Genomic DNA, 12,337 nt, shown 5'->3' with positions numbered 1-12,337 from the left:
ACGAGAGTCTTTTTAAGGCGAGGAACGAGGAAAACGGTGCCGTCCGCAGTGTGCTGAAGGGAGTATTCGTTGGGCGAGAAAGGCTTGCCGTGCTCGTCTCGAAGCATACCGAAGACCTCATGGTACAAGGTACTCAACTGCTGCTTCATCTCTCTCAGACTGGTGCTACGTTGGCTCTTCTCCTTCACTAAACGCTCCTTCTCCTCTTTCAGCGAGTCCAGCTCGTACTCCAGGCCCACAATGTTCTCCAGCTTCCGCTTGCGGCAGTTCTGCGCAGCAACCTTGTTCTTGCCCCGACGGCGGATGTCTCTGACGAGGGCCAATTACTTTTACACTTTCTTTATGAACATTTTAGAAGTCTCAAAGTTATAGTGGAATGGACTTTCAATGGAGAGACAGAAATCTCAGTTTTCATTAAAATATCTTTATATGTGTTTCAAAGATGAGCAAGTTTTATGGGTTTGGACTGACATGAGGGTGAGTAAACTGTGACAGAATTTTCATTTTGGAGTGAATTATCCCAAAATAGGTGCTATGTTAAGGTGTTTATAAGGTGTTGAAAAGTGTTTGTAAAGCTGGTGGCATTTTATCTGGCCAGGGTCCATAACGTACACTAGCCAAGCACCAAATGTAAGTATAAATTGGCTTGGGTGTGTAAATAAACATGTTCTGTTGGCTGAAATCTTTATTGGGAAACTGACTTGCTATTCAAAGACGTACCAACGATCTGCTAAAAAAAAACTTGTTCGTCTTCTAACAACTTTTACCTCTGTAAAAACTTGCCATCAGAAGTTTGTCTAGGATGACTGAATGACTGCAAAACACTGAATCTTTTTTTTTCAGCAGAGAAAATATTAGAAACATTTTTTATATATATTTGTAATATTAAATGTTTTTTAAATATGTGAGATACATTTTTTAAAATAATTTGTATATAAAATAAAATATAAAAAATGTATGTGTATATATATCATATTTTTATAATTATATTATTTATCAAATATTTTATTTAAAAAAATGTTGCCAGCAAAAAATATTTATGGCATTTCCAGGACTGGCAATAAGTTCATTTTGCACCCTGCTCTGATTATAGGGTGTTAATGAGGTCTGGTTGAGGGTTCATACCTGCAGCTCTGGGAGTGAGAGCAACTCCATCCAGGCTTGATCCAGAGAGCCTGGCAGCAAAGGATTGTGGGTAAAGGCTGGAATGTCTGGGGGCATCATAAGATCTGTGGAAAGAGGAACGGATGCGTCCAGGCAAGGCGGCGCTGACTGCACAGAAAACAGAGAAGAGAGATAATTAGACTGAAGTGCAGTGACATGTATAGGTGTTATGTTGCCATGAGGTGTGAGGTGTTACATGGCTGATAAATATCCCGTAATTACCTCAGCTGCCTCATCTAGTGGAAACGTCTCCGCCAGGAGCTGCATGCACTCATCAAATGACATGGCATCACCGTCCTGTTCTGCGAAAACGCCATTCTGCACGTACACAGTTAAATACACCTTAATAAACCCAGTGCATCGACACACAGAGCAGGAAACATACATGTAAATTTAGATTCTATGACTGGACTGACTTGACGGAGTTAGTTATCAAAACAACCTTTAAGGTAAAATTGTATGATTTCATGTACTGATTTGAAAGGGACTGGGATTTCTGTAGTTACTACTAAAGTGGAAGTGTTTGTGTAGATGTGGTTGTGCTTTGGATTTTTAATTTCCGTAAATTTAATTAAGTGTGCTCTGGATGCTAAATTAATCATTTTATCATTGCTAATTTAACTAATTTTATTTATTAATGGAATTAACATGAGTCTCAATCTATGCATAGACTTGCCAAAGTATGCAAAACGTCATAGATTTGGAATGTGATCTCAAACATTTCTCATCATTCTCATTCTTCTAGCATCAAATGATCTGAGCTATGCCATCATTGCCATCATATAAAACTCATCCTTGGCTGGAATCTATATATTTGAAACTGTAACACAATATTTGCTTTAAATTGGAACATAAAAGCGTTCATTTAGTGACTTGCTATTCAAAAACGTACCAAATATCTATTAATCTCATTTATAATAAATAAATAAAAACATTTGGACTTGTGCATCTTCTAACAATTTTTACCTCAATGGAAAATTTACAATCACAAGTTTAGGATGCCTAAAGTATTGTATTGTAGTGTAGTGTATTTTGTTTTATTTTATTTTTACCAGAGTTCCACCAGATGTAATTCAATTAAATTCAATTAAATAATTAATAGTTTTCTTAATGCTATTTCAACTATATTTATTAATCAGGGCTCCAGAGTCATTGGCTCCTATAAGAAACTAAATTAGGTGCCTAATTATTTTTTTAACTGCCACAGAATAAACATGTTTTTTGTTGTAGTTTTTTTACAGTTTAACATTTCAGTCATACTGTCATCTGTTTATGTCTCATCTTTTCTTTATCAGCATTTTAATCCATCTTGTAGATGTCCTGGGAACTAAGGTTCACTTAAAGTGGGAACTAAATGTCTTCAGAACTATATACAATCACAAAGAATTGTTTATTGCACAGAATCTGTACCAATGTCACGGACCATTATTATTTCAGCATCATTTGGCCCTTGAGTGTAGTTTGGGCTCCTCCTCAATGCATCCTATAAATGTTGTCAAATGCATGCACACATCCAGTTTTTTTTTTCATTAGTAGCATGCAATTATAGGAGGTGTTGAATTTTATCTTTAGCTCCTTGCATTCTTTCTTATCATGTAGACAACAGGTTAAGTAAAAATATGAATAGTTATTTTTCTAGCTGACTAATGAGCTTCTGGACGCCGAATGGTTATTCTGTGGTAAATGTATTTACGTGTAATCACTGAATGAGTGATTACATGAGACATTTCAGTAAGCTGTACTGTATCTTATAATATACCTTTGATGTTCATTCATGTTTATTTCGTACAATAGTAGTAAAGAGAAAGATATGATGGGTTCACGTGCTCATGCCGCATTAAAGAGCGGCAAAACGGCATTTATTGTTTTTAATTTTGTTTATTAAAAGGTAACAGAGCGCAAGGCTTATTGCGATTATTTTATGGCAAGTGCACTACAAATAATAATACATTCATGCATTAACAGAACAGCATATAGACTAAACGATATTGTTAACATCCACACAGCTGACAGCTTTACCTGTTGTTGTTTGTTCAAGTTGTGCACGAAACAGACCCTGCTTTACTGCACTTTGACTTCGCACGTCTCCATCATTTTGGATCTCTCTCATGCTGCACAGCTGGAGCTGCTTTCAGCAGAGATGAGGACTGTTTTTCCTCAAAAACTTTGATGCGCATCGTCTCGGTTTATTACGTCAACATAAACAAATGACGTGGTCGCAAAACAATCAGGAAAAAGGGCATTACATGCAAGTTTTTAAGTCATAACATTTTATATAGTCGCCAGTGCTAACCTCAGCTAAAACTTCGCTCGCAAACTGCACAGCTGGAGCTGCTTTCAGCAGAGATGAGGACTGTTTTTCCTCAAAAACTTTGATGCGCATCGTCTCGGTTTATTACGTCAACATAAACAAATGACGTGGTCGCAAAACAATCAGGAAAAAGGGCATTACATGCAAGTTTTTAAGTCATAACATTTTATATAGTCGCCAGTGCTGACCTCAGCTAAAACTTCGCTTGCAAATTAAAGGGGTCATATGATGCGATTTAAATTTTTTCTTTCTCTTTGAAGTGTTACAAGCTCTTGGTGCATAAAGAAGATCTGTAAAGTTGCAAAGACTAAAGTCTCAAATCCAAAGAGATATTCCTTATAAAAGATAAGAGTCAGCCACGCCACCCTAAAACGCCTCGTTCTAACACGCCCCCACATGTCAACCTCACTATGTGGGAAGATTTGCATAACGCCGCCCAAATGTTCACGCAAAGAAAGAAGGCATAACTTTTATTCTCGCTGTAGTATTGTTGTTGCCGCTGCCATGTCGTGAAGGCACTGTGTGTTTCGTTGTGAAAGTGAAACTACTTTGTTTGGCCTTCCAAAAGAGGACGATATCTGCTTCGTCATGCCTGGAGCTGATCCGTGCTGGTTGCTGAGGAAATACATAAACTTTGCGCTGTCGATCGCCGGATCGGCTTTTACCGTGGACGAAGCGGAGTCCAGTCTGGGTGTGGAAAATAATGTTTTTTTTTAACCTTAAACCGCATAAACACATTGCATTACACTAAATACACAAAATACTGTTTTTTTTAGCAACATCATATGTCCCCTTTAATATTTTTGGTCGCAAATGCAACCATTAATGGAATATTTATAACATTAATTATTTATTACATTTGAGATGAGATTTCAGCTGTCTCAAACTATGCTCAGACTTGCCAAGAAACCAAAGTGTGCGATCAAAAGTCATCAATTTTGATGTGATCTCAAACATTTCTCATCATTCTCATGCTGCTAGGATCCAAACAAAGATCTGAGCTATGCCCTCATTTTGTAGCTATAAACTCTTATGTCTCATATATTAGTTTCTCTCAGGAGCTTTAAGAGTAACATCTGAGACGAACTCAGAGTTAGCAGAATAAAAGTAGGCAATTAGGTCCAAAGTTAAGAAAAAACTCAAGTGCGTTCACTTTGTACAGGACGAAAATCACACAGTACATCTGCGAAACACAAATTTACCTAACCTCCTCAGGGGAAACAAGCTCTTTAGTGTCCTATCAATGTCATACTAGGATTGTTTGTGAGTTTATTTGCTTTCCACTTCGCCGAACTGCACTTACGATAAAGCCTTACCACCTGAGTTCCAGTAATTATGCCATAGTGGCGGTTACCAAGCAACTAAGCAGCTGCACCCTGTAATATGAGGGGAGGGTGAGGCCTGTTGAGCTCCTCTGTGTGTGTGTGTGTGTTTGTGTGATCTCACATCTGCTCTCCTCTTGCCCTGGCGTCGATGTGTACATGCACACCTCTCTTCCTGTGACTGCATGGCGTACCTGTGTGACTGCGGCATTTGTCGTGTTGGTCTGCGTCAGCGGGGCGCTTCGAGGCACAAACTCTCCGGTCTCCTCGTCCAGCTGGAGTTGGGCGAGTAAAGCTTTCTCCTGCTCCCGCAAACGCTGCTGCTGCTTCTTCTCTTCCTCCTCACGCTGCCGAAGCAACTCCACTTCCTTCTGTCTGTAGCTGAAATCAAACACTTCCCTCCCCGCACCCAGATCCACGTCCTGCCTCCACAGGATATCTATCAGATCCATATCCTAGAGAGAAACAGCAGAGATAGATGAAGATGAGAGGAGAGCTGACCTCCTCCTGACCACACCCCGCCTGTCTGGGAGGGATTATGAGCCCAGCAGCTCAGCATGCCTCAGATAAGCACACGCACAATACAAGACAGCGTGAATAATACATGCTGCTTCTCCTTTTTCGTTCCTTCTCTGGGAACCACAATTCACCCACCCACGCGGATACAAATGCATGCACACGCTGTAAAATGTGTTTAGAAATAAAACCTGGTGACCAGTTAGAGCACCTAAAATATAAATTTTTCCTAAACTCTTGTTGCTTCAAACAGACATTGGTGTTCACGTTATATACGACATCAAATACCATTTATATTATGTTAAACTATGTATATAGCTCTGGTCTGGTTAGTGTCCTGCAGAGATCTGGAGGAGAGTACAGCGGCTCTGACCAATCAGCAGCTGAGAATGAAACGCCACCCGCCATGCTGTTTTAACTACAGAGATCAGGGTGTTTGTCAAATACAAGGACAGAGAACAATATATAGTTTGCGTCCTTGTCTCTGGCATGTTGACGTGCCCTTGGTAGACCACCAGAAATAATAAGAAGCATATTTAGATGCGCACATCCAGCAAGATACATTAGGCTGGCCTTTTTCTTTAAGGTTTCTATTATGTAACAAAGTATTTGCTACTCTTTTTTTTGTTTTTATTTACTGTACTTAGATACATTTTTAGAACAATTTTTTTTTAACTTTTACTTCACTATTTATTTGACTTTTTACTTTCATTCCAAAGCATAATATCATAGTTTTTACTCTACAATACTTCAAAATATATTGTTCTTTGTTTGATATTTTAGTACAATGGCGATTCATGTTTTTATAGTTGTACGGCAAGTTTTAGTAATACTGTTTTTTTTTTCTTATTTGCAGATGAAAAAAAATACTCAATGTCTCCATGCACTAATTTTCCTAAACGACTAGCTAGATAAAATAATAAAAATGCTTCATTGATACGAAGTTTTTTTTACTTTTTAATACTTGAGGACATTAAAAATCAAGTACTTTTACTCAAGTAAAATTAACAAGCAGTACTTATACTTTTACTGTAGTACTGTTTGATTGGGATTAATTAAGCATTAGCGTTAGTTCTGGCAGGTCACGTGAGTCAAGCTTGCATCCGCTGATTCTCAGCTGATCACATCTACCTATAGGAATACGACACCTATCGCGGCATTCCTATATAAGCTCTATTCAGTATTATTCAGCAGCTTTTCAGCTTGCTCCGGAGCAAATTACCCTCCTCCATCCCCAGCTCCTCCTTTCGCCACAGTCAGGACTTGACTTTCTGATATTCCTTGCTAATCAGACTCCTTTGTCTTGAATAAAGTGTTACACTTAAATATAATTAAGTACATTAATGATATCTGCCTTGTTCTGTTCTGTTAACCCTGGGGGGGTTATTATTGCTGCTCTCCCTGCTCATTCATGACAGGCTGCATGGATGGGCAGGGAGTTTTTTGCCCAGAACAGAACCATACCGCCAAACTTTATGCTAAGTATCTATCATTTTGACGATAGTGGTCCTGACAGAATTAAAATGTTTTGTTTCAATTGTTCAAAAGGGCCTTTTTTCAGCTAATGACTAACTAGTTCAGTGATGAGTCCACCGCTTCTGATGCAATACTGAAATTTCCAGGCATGTAAAAAGAGGTTACGAAAGCACTGGTGTGTTTTTATTGTATCTTGTTGCTTCAAACAGACATTGGTGTTCACGTTATATACGACATCAAATACCATTTATATTATGTTAAACTATGTATATAGCTCTGGTCTGGTTAGTGTCCTGCAGAGATCTGGAGGAGAGTACAGCGGCTCTGACCAATCAGCAGCTGAGAATGAAACGCCACCCGCCATGCTGTTTTAACTACAGAGATCAGGGTGTTTGTCAAATACAAGGACAGAGAACAATATATAGTTTGCGTCCTTGTCTCTGGCATGTTGACGTGCCCTTGGTAGACCACCAGAAATAATAAGAAGCATATTTAGATGCGCACATCCAGCAAGATACATTAGGCTGGCCTTTTTCTTTAAGGTTTCTATTATGTAACAAAGTATTTGCTACTCTTTTTTTTGTTTTTATTTACTGTACTTAGATACATTTTTAGAACAATTTTTTTTTTACTTTTACTTCACTATTTATTTGACTTTTTACTTTCATTCCAAAGCATAATATCATAGTTTTTACTCTACAATACTTCAAAATATATTGTTCTTTGTTTGATATTTTAGTACAATGGCGATTCATGTTTTTATAGTTGTACGGCAAGTTTTAGTAATACTGTTTTTTTTTTCTTATTTGCAGATGAAAAAAAATACTCAATGTCTCCATGCACTAATTTTCCTAAACGACTAGCTAGATAAAATAATAAAAATGCTTCATTGATACAAAGTTTTTTTTACTTTTTAATACTTGAGGACATTAAAAATCAAGTACTTTTACTCAAGTAAAATTAACAAGCAGTACTTATACTTTTACTGTAGTACTGTTTGATTGGGATTAATTAAGCATTAGCGTTAGTTCTGGCAGGTCACGTGAGTCAAGCTTGCATCAGCTGATTCTCAGCTGATCACATCTACCTATAGGAATACGACACCTATCGCGGCATTCCTATATAAGCTCTATTCAGTATTATTCAGCAGCTTTTCAGCTTGCTCCGGAGCAAATTACCCTCCTCCATCCCCAGCTCCTCCTTTCGCCACAGTCAGGACTTGACTTTCTGATATTCCTTGCTAATCAGACTCCTTTGTCTTGAATAAAGTGTTACACTTAAATATAATTAAGTACATTAATGATATCTGCCTTGTTCTGTTCTGTTAACCCTGGGGGGGTTATTATTGCTGCTCTCCCTGCTCATTCATGACAGGCTGCATGGATGGGCAGGGAGTTTTTTGCCCAGAACAGAACCATACCGCCAAACTTTATGCTAAGTATCTATCATTTTGACGATAGTGGTCCTGACAGAATTAAAATGTTTTGTTTCAATTGTTCAAAAGGGCCTTTTTTCAGCTAATGACTAACTAGTTCAGTGATGAGTCCACCGCTTCTGATGCAATACTGAAATTTCCAGGCATGTAAAAAGAGGTTACGAAAGCACTGGTGTGTTTTTATTGTAAAAAAAAAAAAAAACCTAGAAGTCAATGCATTTCAGCATCTCGTGTTTTGAAACCGATACGCTTTAATTAACGTGCCTAAAACACCTGGAAAACAACTCCAAACAAAGCAGAATTCTGATCCCGCTTTAATAACCAGCGTCTAATCACAACTGGATCCTCAGATATTCATGATAGATGATATATTTGGCCAGACAGATTAATAGCCCAACGTTTGGCTGTTTTCAGATTCCTGCCATCAGCTGTAACGGCTCCAAAAACCTATGACGGCTCAAATAAAATAGAGTGAAACGACAAATGTTACTCTATTTTGAAATGTGATATTTACTCGCACTCATGTTGTTACAAATCCATGAGACTTTTGTCTATCTTCAGTATACAAATAAGTATATATAGAATATTTGTTTAACGCCGACTTTAATATTGACCATTTTGTCCATTCATTGAAAGCCCATGCATCCAAAACTAGCACAACATAAAAAGTACAAAGGTCATCATAAAAAAAAAAAAGTAATCCATATGAATCAAGCAGTTTAAGTCTTCTAAAGAGACACGATTGCTTTATATGCAGAACATATTTAAGTAAGTTAATAAAATATTAAATGAATTTCTCACATATATACAGTGTATATATATATATATACTGATCAGTGCACATACATAGAGCACATCAAATATGGTAAATGTAAGCTCAGCCATACTTGCTTAAAGCATAAGAACGTTGTGTTACACGCAAGAACAAACCTCATCTGACCATTTGTGATGTGCATATCTATGTGTGCTGTTGTGTTTATATGTGAATAAAAGACTAAATGAAAACTGCTCATCATATCTGCATAAAGTCTAAACGGCTTGATTCATATGGATTACTTTTGCAATGTCTTTATGAACTTTTTGAAGTGTCACTTTTGGTCACATGGACATTCAATCGCTCCGGTTTCATAAAAAATATCTTTATTTGTGTTTCAAAGATGAGCAAAAGTCTCACGGGGATGACTAAATGATGACAGAATTTTCATTTTTTTTGTCTTAACTATCCCTGTCAATTGTTAATTAGCCACCCAGCTCTATAAATATCATTCTCTGCTAATCGAGTGCTATACAATCTATGAGCTTGAATGCAAAATGTTGCTCTACGCTTGGTTCAAATGTTATACACCACCAAATGAGACATTTAAAAATGCTGGTAATTAAATTTCTCAGGCTGAGTGACACAAATATTTCTGAAACCTTGGCCTCTGTCTTTTCTTGATTGATGGTTGCAGTAACTAAAATCACAGTGTCTGAGATATGCAGTGCTCAGTCTTTAACCTCCTCTACCGTTTATTTACACCGTGAAAGCTTTGCACCATCCGTCTGCAGCGCTGCGTTTATCTGTTTATCAGGTCAGAAAAACCATGTCGAGCATGTGACTCGAGATCTGTAGAAAATCAGCATACTATAGTTTCAGATCACAAGGCCCAGGGGACTAAACAGAGAAGAAGTGTGTTCTGACAACAGAGGAACTGCAGAGTTAAGAGGAAGCGATTCTGTTTCACAATTCAGAATCGGCCGTCAGCATTGACATCACAGCAGAATTCAGCCGATGCTACAATTTAACTAAATAAGGTTACATAAAGGACTGTTTCGGAATGTTCATTTTATTATTATTATTATTATTATTATTATTAGTCAATTGTTTATTATTATTATTATTATTATTATTATATTAATAATTTTGCCCATGTATACATTTTTAGTCAATTTAATTTATTCAAACATATAAATTACAAATGTATTGAAAAAAAAAATATATATATATATACAGTGGGTACAGTGGGAAAGTATTCAGACCCCCTTAAATTTTTCACTCTTTGTTATATTGTAGCCATTTGCTAAAATCATTTAAGTTAATTTTTTTTCCTCATTAATGTACACACAGCACCCCATATTGACAGAAAAACACAGAATTGTTGACATTTATGCAGATTTATTAAAAAAGAAAAACTGAAATATCACATGGTCCTAAACAAATAGTGAAAAATTTAAGGGGGTCTGAATACTTTCCGTACCCACTGTATATATATATATATATATATATTATAACAATGTTATGACACAAATTATTCTTTTTGACTAAAGGACTGTTTCTGAATTCTCAATCTATTATTATTATTATTATTATTATTATTAGTCAATTGTTTTCATGTTTAGTATTTATTTATATTTATTTATTTATTTTTATTTGTATTATATTAGCACATAAATTCTTTGTCAATTTAATTTATTAAAATTGTTAATATTTATTTTAAAATACATATACATTTCTTAACAAATAATTTTTTAACAATATGTTACAAATACAAAAAAGACTGCCAATTTATTATTTTTATTATTATTATTATTAGGGAATTGTTTTCATGTTTAGTATTTATTTTTATTTTTATTATTATTATTATTATATTGGCACATAAATTCTGTCAATTTAATTTATTTACAATTTCAATATTTATTTAAAAAAATGATAAATTTATTAAAAAGGTTTTATAACAATATGATACATATACAAAAAGGACTGTCAATTTATTAGTAGTAGTAAATTGTTTTCATGTTTAGTATTTATTTTTATTTTATTTATTTATTTATTTTTATTATTATTATTATTAGCACATAAATTCTGTCAATTTAATGTATTTACATTGTTTATATTTATTTAAAAAATATACAAACTTATTAAAAAAGTTTTATAACAATATGATACAAATACAAAAAGGACTGTCAATTTATTGAATGTATTATTATTATTATTATTATTAGTCAATTGTTTTTGATCTTTAGTATTTATTTTTTATTTAGTCATTATTAATAATAATAATAATAATAATTTTGCCAGTGCAAAAACTCTTAGTCAATTTAATTTATATAAGCACATAAATTTGTAATTTATATATACAAATGTTTTATAACAATATAATGATATGAGTGTTTCCACAAACGAGGTCTAGAGAATAACTGAGTGGATGGGATCCTGGCGTCTCAGAGGCCTCCAGACAGCCACATGTCCGTCTCGCTCGGAGTCACACACATCCTCTCCAGCTCCAGATAACAGACGGGGAGGAGCCACAGAGATGATGAAACATCTAAACTACTGCTAATGGGCCCCTCTCACGAGAGGACGGACCGGACCCTCTCCTCCAGCATGAGCAGAAGCGCTCTCTTCCTCCTCGAAGCAGAATGAATGACCAACGTGTGTTTCCGATTGTTTAGTTTGGGTGTTTAGTGAGTGGAAATGTTTCTTTAAAGAGCTTTCAAAACATATTCAGTTGTTTACGAGTGCGTTAAAAAAGCATATGTTGTCAATCCAATGATAAACAGTTCTTTAAAACAGATCTTTAAAGAAACAAATAGTCCAAAACTGAAAATATTGGCATATTATTATAGATAGATAGGAATGCAGCTGCTAGAATACCCATGCGGTTGCTAGGGTACCCGGGTTGGTTGCTAGGGTGTTGCTATGTGGTTGCTAGGGTACCCAGGGCAGTTGCTAGGGTGTTGCTATGCGGTTGCTAGGGTACCTGGGATAGTTGCTAGGGTGTTGCTATGTGTTTGCTAGGGTACCACGGGGCTGTTGCTAAGGTGTTGCTATGCGGTTGCTAAGGTACTCTGGGTGGTTGCTATGCGGTTGCTAGGGTACCCGGGATGGTTGCTAGGGTGTTGCTATGCAGTTGCTAAGGTACTTGGGTATTGCTAAAGTGTTGCTATGAAGATGATAGATAGATAGATAGATAGATAGATAGATAGATAGATAGATAGATAGATAGATAGATAGATATATTTTTTTGTTTTCATTTAAATGTTTTAGTTTTGAAATGTTGTATGCATTTGTCATTTTTATTTAATTTATTTTATTTTCTTAAATGTGTGTGTATATATATATATATATATATA

General features: G+C 35.8%; 1 protein-coding gene across 1 annotated transcript in view; it reads right to left on the bottom strand.

Annotated features, from left to right (window-relative positions):
- Window positions 1-1,100: 1,100 nt before the first annotated feature.
- Window positions 1,101-12,337, bottom strand: part of LOC107571748 (nuclear factor erythroid 2-related factor 2-like) — a 17,240-nt gene continuing 6,003 nt past the window's right edge. Inside the window, exons 2-4 of the mRNA XM_016258109.1 lie at window positions 4,992-5,252; window positions 1,387-1,482; window positions 1,101-1,272 (exon numbers count right to left, since the gene is read on the bottom strand). Coding sequence (XP_016113595.1) covers window positions 1,120-1,272; window positions 1,387-1,482; window positions 4,992-5,252 — 510 coding nt within the window. The 3' untranslated portion in view covers window positions 1,101-1,119. The remainder of the gene's footprint in view (window positions 1,273-1,386; window positions 1,483-4,991; window positions 5,253-12,337) is intronic.

This window comes from Sinocyclocheilus grahami, unplaced genomic scaffold (assembly GCF_001515645.1).
Source record: "Sinocyclocheilus grahami isolate Dianchi unplaced genomic scaffold, SAMN03320097.WGS_v1.1 scaffold1644.1, whole genome shotgun sequence".
Classification (NCBI taxonomy): Eukaryota; Metazoa; Chordata; class Actinopteri; order Cypriniformes; family Cyprinidae; genus Sinocyclocheilus; species Sinocyclocheilus grahami.
The sequence above is the reverse complement of the archived record's forward strand: the minus strand, read 5'-3'. Positions and strand labels throughout refer to the sequence as shown.